The sequence below is a fragment of the Argopecten irradians genome, chromosome 1 (assembly GCF_041381155.1).
Source record: "Argopecten irradians isolate NY chromosome 1, Ai_NY, whole genome shotgun sequence".
NCBI lineage: Eukaryota > Metazoa > Mollusca > Bivalvia > Pectinida > Pectinidae > Argopecten > Argopecten irradians.
Genome location: NC_091134.1, coordinates 40,056,933 through 40,072,839, shown reverse-complemented (window position 1 = coordinate 40,072,839; position 15,907 = coordinate 40,056,933). Strand labels below are relative to the sequence as shown.

Below are 15,907 nucleotides of genomic sequence, written 5' to 3'. Positions count from 1 at the left end.
GATTGGTTTATAGTATATAAATTCATATAATAAATGTTGAAGTAACCAAACAAATATTGTTTGTGATCTAAGTTTAAATGTATGGAAATCCAGTTAGGTACAAAATCAAATTAGAGAAAAATGGTATCATAACTGTACATGTGATTGCTTAATAACGATAAAAACGCATCCTGACCTCAATCTAAATACTGTACCTTATAACATGTCACAGTGATATATTTATATTCTACATAATTGTAGAGGTATATTAGTAATAAGATTTACATTTTCCGAGTTGTTTTCTTATAAAACATTTTGCAGCGCTAGCCTACACAAATCTGACTTCTAAAAGCAGTGACGTCATTTCGCGATAACGTGTTTATATCATTTACCATTGGAATGTGTTAGCCACAATGCGCACGACACGAACACTTACTTAACAATCAATAAGCATAAGTACAGTGTAAAAGTATTACCCAACCTAGATAATCATTATTGACTTTTTTATAATGGCTCCAGATGACATTGTTTTCATTCTGTAATACCATTTCATATTATTGATGTTCATTTTGTGGACCCAAGAAGTTTGACGGTAATTGATACACCATATGGTCAGGAACAATAACCCAGAGGTTTCAGAAAATAGATGCATTCTCTCAAATGGTCAGTACCAAAAATAAAGCGTTGAACTTCAGGATTAAAATGAGTTATTTTAATAACAACCTCTTATCGTCTGCTACACATTGGTTTTGCTTTCCCACTCTACAAAAATAAACCGTTCCGCGTTGTTGATAACAAAAACAGTGATCAGCCACATGTTTTGCTGATTAATGATGTAATACCATGAATAATACATAAGGACGTTAACATTAATTGTTTACATGCACAAAACTAGAATAGAATCCAGCGACAATTGTGGAACATTAAGTTCTAGCGCAACAGATCTATTCCCTATTCAATCAACTTAATTTCCTATTAAAGCTTACTCATTTCTATTAAATAGAGAAATGTTGTTGACGTGCCTTAGTGAATACCATTAAGGATTAACTTGAATAGATTTTTATGTTATGGATATATAACAAAACAACGAGAGAGCACTCTAAAGAAAGGTTTATGTTGACAGTATACATGTACATGTACTATGCTGAATCGGGTTTGTATTATACATGTATCATAAAATATGCTCAAGTTAATCCTTATAATTCTATCTCACTTATCAAGTAAAAGTAAAATTCCAATACAATGCAGGGACCTTTTTTTCTAAGATATCACTATAAACATGGCGCCCCAAAAAACATGTCCCGAGTTTGACGCTTTATAAAAAGTGTTTCTACCATGAGAAAGGTACGATCTGTTTTGTACAATGATATATAACAACCTGGCAAAATGTATTTTTCTTAATACTTGTGTTGATTAGCGATTTCTTCAGAAAATTGAAAACTTTCAGTCAAAGAATGTGTTTGTTTTGTATGATTATATTCACTAAAGTTGGTGGTTTTTTGGTTGCATGGTAGAGTGCAATAATTTCAGCCTGAATCTTCATGCTGATGAAAAGTTACTGAATCGTGACAACATAGATGACACCATAATTTCTATTTATGACGTCATCACAAGTAGTAATGATGCAATCAGTTTATTTGTACCAAATTAAGTTAAATCATGATAACTATACTCTCAAAAGCATTTTGAATTTTCAAAAACGGTTTAGTATTGCAAAAGATATTACCTGTCAAAGACGGGACATGTTTTTTGGGACACCCTGTATATACATGTACATAAGCTAGTGTTTCAGCCAATCAGATGCGATGTTACAAAGACAACGTCATGTTTACGCTATGGTGTGATAACTGATAAGACGATGTTTAAGCCATTACAAACAAAATTAAGTTATTTAAAGATGAATGAACTTCATGTCTGTTGGGATGACGGTCAAAAAAACGCTCACTAAATAGGAATGATTGTATAGATCTCTTTATCATTGCTTGCGGATATTTCAATGCCAATATCCAATTTAAGAATTACCCAGCATCCCGTACGACTATAGGTTACCTAAAGTTTTTTGATGAATACGCTCTATATTTTGACCAGTGTACCTTATTATCAAGTGACAGTTACAGGTATTTCATTTTTATAAAGAATACTGATAACATAAACTACACGTCCCGACTGGTCGCATACACCTATTTACAGTAAGCTGCAGATAATGTGTTTAGTAGTGCCAACTGACTCGATTTTGTCGGGTTGACCAAAGTTCCTAGGAAATTCAGAATATATAACCGATGTAGATTGATATCTGTATCTTAAAATTCGTCACACCGCGTCCTTTTCTATTTTAATATACATAATATTATAAATTACCTTACAGTCATACAAAGATTTATACATGATCACATATAAATCTAGAATCACAGAACGCAATTTTCACTTAATTAAGATGGAAAGCTGATATTATTTCTTAAAGATTCAAATAAATATGTAGCTTTTAGAATGTGTTCCAACTGAATGCTATTTTATAACACTGCTGTTTTCGAGATGGTTATATTTTTGAGTTCGTTAAGAAACCACGAAATGAATCACTGCGAAACCATTCAAACCACTTTTAAGTAAAGTTACACGATATAACTCTAAATAGTGCAAATAAATCGAAAATAAATTAGTTTGCAGTATATAAGTAAAGAATTGATATTTTGATACGAAAGTAAAATGTAAAATCGATAGAAAAATTGACCACTGACTTAGGTATATGTGTAGAAACAAAACAGACTAAATGCTCCCAATAAACAGATATGGTGTAGACGTCCTATAAATGAAATAGAAATGGCAAACTTTAACACACTACCGGTATACTATGTATTTGAAAGAAACAGTTTGCTAACACACAGATAAGATTAAGTATCATGGTCGTTATAAAAATTAAAGCGTTGCCGAATTTAGAGCATATTTTGTAATCTTAAACAAAAAGCAGTCTTCCAGTATAAGACAGACTTCGCTATAAATTCCTATTGTAATTTTATGAATATTGATTTTCTCGAACACGTCCATGTATGATTAATTAGTGTAAAATCGTTAAGCAATGATACTTTTGTACAAATACATACCTTTATAACTGCGTTACGTCAACTGACTTGTCGATGTAAATTTTGTAGAAAAGATCCCCTTTAATACTCAGCTATGTCCTTCGGTATGAAAACGTGAAGTGATAGCATCAGTATCGATCGAGACCTGTGTGGTTCTACTTGGCCATACCTGTTATTGAAGTGAAGAGGCTTTTGTGATAGGTGGAGACTGATTGGTGCTCTATATGCTCAGGTGAAAGAATCACCTGTGATTTTTACCTGGGCGAATGAAGCTGACATCTCGATCCTTCATACTTAAGAGGGATAAAGTTGCTGGAAACAACATCAGACAGAGTCAGTTCCATCACATCCGGTCACGACCGTACGGTTTTTCTTTCTCTAATTGAACTCTGTTGTAACCGTTAAAAATCGTGACCAAAAACAGTCAAATGAATGAATGCTGGTACAATTTCATTATTTCAAACTAGGTTTCACGGCGTCTCATCAAATTGCACAGAAACGAGCTTCCTTCTGTTTTGTACAAACGAGCTTTTGAATGAAACACGGCTGACGCAGACGACAACTTCGCCGTTTGGAATTTCATGAAGTCATTTGATGTATATTAAATACAATTTGTTTGTAGCTGTTAACATCAAATTATGAGAACGTTTGCACACACACACACGTAAGAGGTTTTGGATTGATCATGTACGAACTCTAAAGGGAACAGCCACCCAATTTTAAAAAATCCCTGGGTAAGATTGAGTCCGGATAATAATTGACTTTTCTCAGATAATCTATAGGTCATAGAAATAAAGATTATTACTGTGAAATTAACATTGCAATGGCTACGGTAGAGCAAAAATCTGAGAACACCCTCATTTTTGATGTCATATCAGCAGCAGACGTATATTAAAAGTTCGACAAAATACTTAGGATCAGAATAATGGGTTATTAACAAAAATTTCCACCAAAACTTAAATGAAACTAAACGCAAACAAAGTTTAAACAGCATTTGAAAGGAACAAAAACAGCTTTGAGATTAATTAAGTCATTTTCAATATTGCAGTGTTCTCAATCTTGTATGAGCATAGCTCGACTAAGTCAAAGCCTAATCAAAATATTGCAGGTTAATAGATGTTGTAGTCGTTCTGATTCCTGATTTGAGAATTAAATCAAAATTTAATGTAAACATTCTAAACATCAGATATTAATTTTTACTTACTAAATTAGGTCCTTTTGGTAATGAACCGTATAATAAACGACATACCTAAAAACATTTTTTTTAAAAACTTTTTTATAACATCCTTTTCCACAGGGTGTTTTAGGAATCAAATTTTGAATTGGTTTCAGTGGTTAAAGGTTTTAACCAGCCATGATAATTTAGCACCTGTCATATTTATAAGGTGGAAGAAAGCCGGAGTAACAGGCGAGAAAACATCTTTAATTGACACACACGCCATAAGAAATATGCATCTATTAAATAAACCATTTAGTTGAACACAATGTATAATGACCGACGGATGTTTTTCTATTGATAATGGGCGTTTTAAAAAGAGGAGACACAGACCAAGACTCGTCATTTCTTCTAAGGAGAATGATATTCGATTCCCAAAGCCGAAATTAATGGAAAAACGATGAAAGATAAGACATTGAAAGAAACAATTGTGTGACCGATATTAGATGATAGAATTCGGTTAAAACTATTTATAGTCCGTATTTACTTTCCTTCGTGTGCGATTTACTTTTGCGAATTTCGCGATCCAAGTAGGTTGAGGAAGCTTACCTCCGTGAATTAACTTGAACATTAATGAGTCTGATAGTAATTTGTGGACAATTTCTAAATCCACGATGCTTGTATCGCAAACTTGTTTCGAAATGGAAAATCGCGAAATTGAATAGTCGCGAAAGAAAGTCGGTTAACAGAATGCATCAACAATTGCTGAGCGAAACACGTCAATAACACTTCCTACCAAAAGCGGCTTAATGACGCAATGTGAAACGTTACACAGCGGACAATGCAAATAGGGGACTAAATAGGACATATGGGTATAATGAAACGAAGAACTGTTATATAGAGTGACAATGCTGGGCGTGCCATACATATACATATATATACTAACGATAGTTCGCCATCAGAAGTGGACGATAACAAGTTCTCACATTGCCACCTAGTTTATCGTCGTATTGCAGTTATATTTTGTGGTCACTGTCGTTGTTTTTATTGACTTTTGTTTTTGTTACCTAATTCCACTCGCGAAACAAAGATATGTTGCAATGCGCAGGTCAACGAATCATATCCAATCAGAGTAGTGCCACGTTGTAGTCATAATGTCTTGTTTTCTTTGTTCTTTTATTGCCTTCCTTTAGATTATTACAGTGTTAAAATAATAGGCGATATGCTACTCTTAAGACTGTATATATAATTAAAGTGTATAGACATTCATCAATCAGTATTTTCAAATTACCTATACTCACGTATAATGATTAATCAACGAGTTTTGATCGATTCCTTAATTTCTTTTCAGCTTCATCTTATAGTGATTGCGTTTTGTTCGTGTACATTGTACGAGCAATTCGCTCCAATACTTCTATTGGAGCGTATTGTAATGCATCGTAGTGGAGCAAAATTGAAAGTGTTTTTTAATTGGATTGGGGTACTAGTGACATTTTATGCCCACACATTGCCAGAAAAGCTAAAATAGATGGTATACATTTTATCACAGCCAAAATATGTATCTATATCAGCAAATCTTATTTTTTTATTGTAGATTTGAAATGGTTTTCCATGCGTAGTTGTTATTTGTCTGTTTTGCGTCATTTCATTGTGCTAGGTTTTAGTCACTTTATAGATACACATTTTTCTCTTTATGACAGCACCATGCGAAGGGAAGGACAAATATAGGGATCAAACATTTTAATGGTCAAATGCTATGATTGTACTTGACGTATATATTTACCCGTGCGCTATATGAATCCCTTGAACATCAGCGGTATCCTTGCTTTATTATATGACTATAGAGTAAATTACAAGCTTTCGTGTGGTCTAATTACATTGTTAATATATTGTTGGTAATGTTACACAGTCCAGTAGTACTAGTGTGATGTTAATCCGGCTGATAGTTATAGAACACCAGTATATATCATTTACAATGATAACAATAAAACTTTGTCTGAAAATATTTCAGATTTAATCGACATTATAACATAAAACATCATTTGGTAAATCCTTTGGTAAAACAATTCACATACATGTATATAACAACATTTTACACAAAACGGAAGAAATTATCGATTGATTATTGTAATCAACAAATAGGATCTAAAATGAATGCTGATTTCATTTGAGATTTAATAAACGAATTTACATGTAGTAACAATTTTGCAAACCATGACTTAAAAAATCGGAAACGTTGACACAGGTTCCAGAACTCCTATACATTTTTGAAATGATTTAATACGTAATTAAGAAAAATAGACCTTTGTCACATTTAAAGTGTAAATGTGAAAAAGAGGGGTATCTGTTTTGCTCCGCCATTTTCAATTCCTAAATAGAATTTTTCGTCAACGTGACGTGACAAGACAATTGCCAATATAAACTGTACATGGGAGAATTAATTAGAATAAATAATTTACAAAACAAAAATGATAAATTTAAAACATCTGATGTATTAATATATATATGAAGTTCATTGTCTAGAAAACTGGAAAATGATGATTATTTAAACATAAAATGTAAATATGTACAAACATTATATTGTTTACTCAAATCGCAAACGATTAATTATTTATGGAAATAAAAAATAGTATGAAATGGATATCTAGGAAACTAGACAGAGTTTGATCAGTGTGTTTTGTAGTTATTGTAATTGTATTGTCGATAAGCGATCCATTAGCGGTCTATCTGGGGAAATACAGCGACATAATGGATGGCACGACACATTGCTACTGTTTATAACAATGCGTGTTTACCATTGGGAGTTATTGGGAGGTTCTGTCGACACTGATATCTGGAGGTTTGTGGTCCAGTATACGTATTATCAGTACATGTATGACTGGTCAACGTCAGCAATCAAATTACACAGTCATCATCCCTACTTCATCATCTCTGGAACTGAAGCAGCCCTGCATCAACAAGCTTCTGGATTTTCTTCTGCTTGTCGTGATCGGCTTTCTGGAGAAACCTGAAAAATTCGACATAAAGTCTTGTTTAATTCTGACATAATCAATCATAATGTATTTTGTAGGCAATCTCAAATGTCTTTCAAACTTTACAGTATTATCCCATGCTTGCTAAAGAAAATTAACACGAACACGTGTGGTTATGGAGATAGACAGCTGTGAGGTGTCATAACTAATGCTTCTTTGTAAAATTTGTAAAAAAAACCAGCCAAAATAATTAATTTTAAAGTTACGCAATCCAAATCACAAATTATAACGTCGTCAATTTAACGAGAATACCCTGGAACATCCGAGATAAAAAACATTAATAAAACGAGTAGTTGTTTAAGAGTCTTTAGCTAATTCGTAAATAAAGAAACTTCAAGCTTTCATAAATATCCTGTTGACAAAACTGACTACACATATATGTATATCACTCAGGTGAGATATTCTTGTTTACTACACGGATACGTGCAATATAAAATCCAATAATCTCCATGTCATATTTTCGCTTGATTCGTTATAGAGATATCGATATAGTGTCCTACAACAAGGTCATATGATAGCAGGGTTCAGGGACGCCAACAGCTAGGGTCATACGAGGAGAGTTATCAAAGATCCCCCAACGACCAGAGACATCTTAACAACCAGAGACATCTTAAGACGAGGCATCGCCATATAGACATCGACCATAATGTTTAACTTTTCAAAAAGCTAAGAGATCAAAACCACATTGTTTACAAGTAAGCTGTGATGGTAACGTTAGAGATCGATATATGTGGAGTTGCATAGTTCTTCTTATAGTTCATGCTAATGAACATGTTAACTTTCATGTTCAATGATTTCACAGTAAGATATTACATCGAGTGCATTCAGGTCTCTCGCAGGTAAATCAGCCACTGTGTCATTGTTACTAGTTTCCAATAAACCACATGAACTACATGCACTTAGAAGGAAGGCAACAGTTTCAGTATCTGTCAGCAGCTTTTTTTTTAATTTCATATACATATAATACAATATAACAATACAATGTATGGTAGGTAAGTTTATACAGGACGAAAGACAGCTCCACATTTTTTGTCGGGTCATGGTCAATGAAATAAAGGGCAACTTTAATTAATGTAAACTTGTTTACCAAGCGGACATATCGGACCATTTGATTCATCAACAAAATTTAGTTTACAATTAATATTCCAACTTGTATATCAAACGGCCATCACGACATACAACCAATCATTGTATATATCCAGAATAGATGGATGCCAATTGATGGTTAAATGGCTGCCATAGAATCTTTGTACCACCAAGGAAACACCGAAAAAATGGACAAATGAGGAACCTGTACTAGATACATGTATACTGGGGCAATGATGAAGAATCATATGAGAAACCTAATTGGAGATACCGATAACTCAGAGAAAGTAGTATATCTCAATGCATCGCACAGTCCTGACAGTTGCAACTAAGAAGGGGGTATGCATAAAGTAAAGTCGAGTCGGAGTGTAAGTTTTTTCCACAAATTCAAGTGCCACCAAAATTGCAAAATATGCTTCATCCCCAAGCCACATTGCAACTAAGAAGGGGGTATGCATAAAGTAAAGTCGAGTCGGAGTGTAAGTTTTTTCCACAAATTCAAGTGCCACCAAAATTGCAAAATATGCTTCATCCCCAAGCCAAGAAAAGAAACACAAGTCACACCAGCAAGATATGAAGCATTGTTCACGTATATATGCGTGATAAATCTTAGACATTGCCATTATTTCAGATGGCACATATCAATTGCAAAACAATGTGTTGCGATCTATATATGAATATTTAGTGTGAACACCACAACGACTATGACAGGAGAACAGATAGACTACTACTAAATATCAGACTGAAATAGCATCTAGCTAGATCTAACTTCTCGTGATCCATGAACATTGCAGTCGCATGTGTCACAACTTATCACATATTATAATCCTAACATCAGAAGGAGTCTTTTTCTAGGTAAAATAACTTATTGCTGTCAACCATGGACGTCTTTGAACAGAGACGAGATGAAGTGACCACTTGTGTGCATTTCTATCCTATTGTCACGTGACTATATACAAAAATTGTACCTGCATGTGACAATACAAAGAACTAATCACAATTACCTGATAAAGACTGTGTTAAAGTATAACAATCAGTACAACATACCCTGAGTCAAAACAACCCATTCTATCGGTATATAATGTAGTTCCAATCTAGTCAATATGAACAATTTCTACAGATGTACTTGAGGACATGTTTTCAGCATTTCTTACATTTTCTTACAAACGGCCCTGTAATTTGTTATTTTCCACATCATTCACTGGAATACAGCACATCCTTATGTTTGGTAATATCTATTAGTAGAAGTGGGAACCACAGTGACGGTAGAAATAGGGCTGTAGATTGCAGCAAGTCATTTTCACAAAATATAATCGGTTATAGCTATAGCACGCTGTATCTAGATGTTGTTCTTAATATTCCCTAATAAGAAACCTTCCCAAGCCCTGATGAGTGGTATACAGTTTGTCACACGTTTTAAAATATACAGTTGGATACTGCACATACCTGAACTTTAATTACAGCCTCAATATATGCTGATCAGATGACAAATCAACCCTGACTCTGCTGAGGATCATGCAATCAGGCTCCATCCCCAGAACCTAAGCATACATAGCCACATTTGTCTCCCCTTCCCTTCATCTAGACTACATATATGTTAGTCTCCTGTACATGTATGGTTGTGTCATTTATTTGATTTAAGTAACTATGTATTTCAACAAGCATTATAGCTTTATGGTGACAAAGATGGAAAGTGATGATCAAAACTTCTGGAAACTTTATAAGGAAAGTAAGAATTTCAATTCCTGATCTCTTTCTCTTATAGTCAGTTATATATGACAACAAACAGTGAGATACAAAGGTTAGGATCTTGTCTTATGGTTTTGATGTTAGAACCACCTCCCCTACCCCTGTCACTGATGATACTGTGTAAAGAATCTTGTCGTTGAACTCATCGTTGGTCATCAGCTTCATTTTCTCAGAAGCAATCTCATACCCGTCAAAGAGTCACAAAAATAATGGTCATTTGTAGCACATAGTTAAGTACAACAGATGCATGGGAAAGTCTGGTTTGGTTGTGTGTGCTTTGCCTATGAATTATTAACAGAAAAAGATCATTTAACATTCAGCTGGAGAAAACATATTGAGTTATGGTCAGTACACAACAAACACCAACATGCTAGGTACATTATGTCCTGCATTCTCTCCTGCCAAAAAGGTTTTAAAGCATGCTCTTCAAATAATCTTACAATAACAAAGAAGGATGCAATTTCATAAATGCAAAATGAAACAATACCTTTGTCCATCCATTGGATCTTTCCTCATTTTCTCAAACAACTTTTGTATCCAAGGGTCCATTAGAATCTCTCGTGTCTCAGGGTTTGATAATATGTCCTGCATTCTCCTTTCATCCTCAGCGGTGGGTTGGTTGGGGTTTGTGGAACTCCTGACCGACAGGTCAGCCCCACCCCCTGCGGCTTTGGTATGAACCTCCTGGACCTTAGGTGGTGGGTTTGGCGTGCTGGGTGATGCTTCACTGATTTTATTAAAATGATCACCTGAAATTAATAACACAAATATAGCAACTGTAAATAACATTTTTTAGTAATTAAGTCTTTATTTCTTGTATGTATGTACCTTGAGATTTTATTTCCCTCTAAGGATGGACTCATATGATCATACTAAAAGTCATCATGTTTGAGCACCTTGTTGTAAAGAAGTAAGCCCAGACAAGTTTTTTCACGATAGTACATATACATCAAATATCAAAATATAGGTCACAGAGACCTGACTTTGTAATAAAGATACTGCATCCCGCTAGGACCCATATACTAAGAATGAGGTTTCAAGTGTTTTTGTTGATAAAGGTGATAGTGACTTGCCTTTGGTATACAATATCCTGCCTAGTCAAATTTGGTCCAACAAAGAACATTAGAAGATTGACACTAGAAAAATAACAATGCACAGATGATGGAATGACTTCTGGACACAACAAATTCCTACAGATCTGCCCCTCCCTCATCACCCTGTTACTAGAAACTCTAAGATGTCTTTAGATAAGTATGTTCCTTGCATTTGATATAGAGTTTTATATGAACTCATAGTTATAAAATGGAAAAACGTAAAAATAAGAAAATGCAGATCAACATCTACATACCCATAATTCCACAAAAGTCTTTGAAAGTCTCTTGAAATTCGGGATTGTTCTGGTATTTCAGAGCAGCAGCTTGAGGGTTTGTCTGAAATTCTGCCAGGGCCCGGGCAAATGTGGGGTCCTGAAGTCAACGTGTGAGACGTTCATTTTTCTGTACATTATCCAACAACTCATCTGTAACCCAGTCTGTGGAGGAAAAACGTCAGATTTTAATACACTTTGACTTGTATAGAATATCCGGCTGCAAACATTATACTTTCATTAATAATTTCATTTGTCATCTACATAGTTTTTAAGTTAATTCAGGATATTATTTAAGATTTTTTTTTTTTTTTTAATAAAATTCAAGTAATAAAATCACTGTATATACCTGTTTTCTATCCTTTACACTGATTATCTTTCATTCATTTTTCTTTTTATTTGTGATTTCATTCATTCACTTCAAACATGTTTATTTTCCTTTTATTCTAAGTTTCAGGATTACATATAATCAAGAAATAAAGGATCCTCAACATCCAAGAAGTGTTCTTTTTTCTTTATTTTGGTCAGAATATTGATGTGGTCGACAAGTTTAGACCGCTAGGCGGCCATCATCAGGAGGACTTTTACAAATTTTATCTACCCTGAAGTACACATTTGTGGTTCAAATTGGTAACAGTTGTGACGTTATGGATACATAGCATTGTGACATCATAATTACTTCAGGACTATTGTGATGGACATTGTATTTATAACCATTGGCAGTTTTAATAGATTGATTAGCTAACATTCAATGTGGATCTAAAGAAAGTTTGTGTATCATATCTAAAAGTAGGAACTACATGCACATACAGTGTATATGTAGACGTCTTTTTCAATTTCAAGAAAATATGTGTAAAGTTTCAGGATTGTACGATAAAGTTATAACCAAAGTTTAGTATGTAATTCAGAATATAAAAGACTATATATTATCCTTTCATCAATTTTCATTTACAACTAAAATAATAGACATATGTGAACACTAATAAAAAACTACAAACAATCTATCTTTGTCTTTGTATATCAGATCTTTTACCTTTGTTTTCTAGTAAACTAGATGTTTGACTCATGGCTTTCTCTACCTCAGAAAACTTGAACTGCGATGATGACTCCTCTTCATTCTTTTTTATAAATGTTAAATCATCAGAGTCTGTTTTTGTTTCCTTTTTAGCAATTGCACTCTTTGTCTTTGTTGTCTTAGATGAACTTCCTCCAAATAGAAAACCTTTCTTCATTCCTCCGAATCCACCTTTATTATCTCCCCCTGATTTGGGTGTGGGCTTGACTACTTCTTCCTTCTTTTTCACCTCTGCTGTTGTTTTGTTGCTGTGTGTTTTTGTGTGACTTTCTGATACCTTTTCCATTGATCCGTTCTGTTGAAAAAAGTTTGCATCATTTGTGATAACAAGAATGCTGATTACAATTTTTGTTTAATAAAAAGCAACTATCATAGAGGGTAAAAGGTATCAAAAACTGTCACAAAAAAAATATCTGCTAGGAACAACCTCATTCCATGCATTGCGTGAGTGTAAAATAAATAATGTTTGGACAGCAACATGAACAAAAGAATGGGAGTTTATTATTTAGAAGTATTTTTTGCTTAATTTCCTTTAAACTAGCAGTGTTGAAGGAGTCGGTGTATGCCAAGGAAAATAACTGAGCCATGATTAGTACATAGTGACTGCGTTACATGGTTTAATGTGGAATTGTGACTCAGAGCTGGAGAGCTAGTGGTAAAATGGTGGAACACCTTAATAATTTAGCCACTTCAGTCACAGAGAATGAATTTTTCATCCATATAAAAAATATGTACTGTATTCGAGCCAATTAGCGCTCATATCCCTATAAGCGGCTATTAAGCGCCCCTCCTTTTTTTGATGCCTCATTTCAATTGCCAGGGCATCAGACCAAAACTATCAAAACTGTATAGGTTTGCAATAATTTCATCTTGTTCAGCATCTTTTTATGTTTTCAATTTTTTAAATGCCCTGGGCGCTTATTGGGTCAAATATGGTACATGGAACTAATTTCTAAGCGATAGATTTAATCAAACAAGGACAAATACTGATACTGAACCTGTTTATTATGGTCTGATGTTCCATTCTGTTGAACTTTTTTCTTTTGTGTTTGTTCTCTCAGTCTCTCAACTTGTTGTAGCATTTCTGACATATCCTCCAATGGAGGAACATCATCTGAAAGGAAACCAGACAGAATTTGATTATCTGCTTCTACATTAATATTGATCTATAGTCATGACGTACATAGGTATATATGTACATTAAAATTATCATAGGGTGACACTGATCAAATTTAGGTTGTAATTCAATTCCATTACGATGCTCTACGTTAGGCTTCAATACTTGCAGTGGAGTGGAATTACAAGTCTTATTTTAATTCGATTGGGTATGTGTTGAAATAGAAAAAAAAATGCCAATGAAACATGTATAATGTCATGATAATATGTGACTGTGAAGATATACAGTTACATGTACACATGGGTATGCGTGCATTGTCAATTAAAGCCAACATCAGATGCATGAAAAAATATTGTTAGTGATCCTGTTGTTTAGTAAGATTCGTTAATAATTAGCCACATGCACGCACATGTCTGTAACTGAACTGTGGAGAACAGAAAGCTGATAACTGAACAATGGGTTTTTCTTTTTATGACAATAAATCGAAATAAAAAGCTTCCAAATAAAAACATGTTAAAATTTGTAATGCAACGGAATATTTGGAAACATTATTTTCCAAAGTTTAGAGAACAATAGCACAACAAAATAAGTGAAATGATGAAGCGTCATTAGAAACGAACCTGTGTCGGCCATGTTTCAGTTGGAATGTACATGATCTTTAAAATGTTTGGTTGTGTACTGTAAGGAGGTAATAGTCAAGCGTCCATGCGATAAGTTTAATTGTCGCAAAGCCTTTTTTCTAAATTAGATTTGTACAGTATATGTTACGAAACAACTTTCAACAAATCGAATCGTTTCATATAGTAATTGATTAGTCATGAAACTCCTACCTTTTTTTTTCAAACAGATTTGATGTTTTAACGACTTTGGTTTGCTTGTTGGTATTCAAAATCCAACATGGCTTCCGGTAAGTTAAAAACCTCAACACGTGGTGTAACATGTTGCTTTTATTTACATTTCCCCTTGATATTGTCTATGATATGAGATACGGTATAGCAGAATAATAGACCTTATCATATTCTAGGGTTAGGCAACTTTTCATTCAAGATCGATCTCAAAATTACCACATTCTCAAAAACGGCGTTTTTACACAAAGGCAATCACCTGAGGATAATCATAAAATTCAATTGAAAATGATCAATACACTGCTTGCAATATATCTAAACAGTCGATTACAACCAAAAGATTGTTATATGTACTATCATTTTAGCGTACAGATCATTAACTATACATCTAATATGCATGATCAGATCGTGAACTGTCATAGAAAAAAAACCAAACAAACCCAGATTGACATGGAAAATACCTGTCTAGGCCCCAACCAGTAATTGAACCCGCGGTCGTCGATGTGACCATGCATCATCTGAGTGAGAGAGATCGTATTTAACACTATGTACAAAACCTTTAGCCCCAAAAGTCGGTCAGCCCAGAAGTTGGTTCGCCCCCAGAGAATTTGCCCTAAAAACGCTGACGCTTTGCACCAAATATTAAGTACCACAAATGAATAAGCTTCAAATCGATCAGATGAATAAAAAATCATATACAATTAATATATAGAATAGATTCTTGTCTTGTTTCTTCTCGTATTACTGAGGTTTTTAGAACACAGTTGACATGCTCCCATAGTTGTCCCTTTGATCAGTTAATTAACACTCTGTCAGGTATAATTGACAGGCACTTGATGCATATGTCTCCTCCCCCATGAAATCTCATTGGCTAGTGAGCTCTCACCACAAGCATCAGTCAGTGTATAATATTTAGTTGATTGACAAGATGGCGTTTTGCATGACTTGAACAGACCAGTGACCCATATCCAGCTACATGTATGTTATGTAGATAAACTGAAAACTGTACAATATGTGGGAAAGAGAACTGAATCGAGGCTTATCTTTAAAAGATAGGAATTAATGGCCCCCTGTGAGTTCGATAACCAAATTGAAATGCAACAAATGTGAAAGTTATCATTGTATACAGTAAAACCCCGTTATATCGCCACCCATTTTACCGCCAAACCTGCTTATCGCCATGAATTTATTCAGAACGGATTTACCTTCACACAAATACACCTGATATATCGCCTAACCCGCCTACCGCCATCCGCCATGGCATTCGCGGATTAAATGATTAAAATAACACTATAATGACCTCATTAATATCGCCAAATTCTGTTAATAGGGACACATGTTTTCGTAAGGTGCTCAACTGCCGACTGACAGGTAATCAGGTACACACACTATGGCCGCGTGTACGACCGTGTGTACACTGTGAAA

At 34.3% G+C, this 15,907-nt stretch overlaps 1 protein-coding gene and 1 pseudogene across 1 annotated transcript in view; one reads left to right on the top strand and one right to left on the bottom strand.

Annotated features, from left to right (window-relative positions):
* Positions 1-6,234: 6,234 nt before the first annotated feature.
* Positions 6,235-14,354, bottom strand: LOC138327609 (uncharacterized; annotated as a pseudogene).
* A 157-nt stretch (positions 14,355-14,511) lies between these two features.
* LOC138327608 (uncharacterized) overlaps positions 14,512-15,907 on the top strand; it is a 29,234-nt gene continuing 27,838 nt past the window's right edge. The window contains exon 1 of the mRNA XM_069273830.1: positions 14,512-14,544. Coding sequence (XP_069129931.1) covers positions 14,535-14,544 — 10 coding nt within the window. The 5' untranslated portion in view covers positions 14,512-14,534. The remainder of the gene's footprint in view (positions 14,545-15,907) is intronic.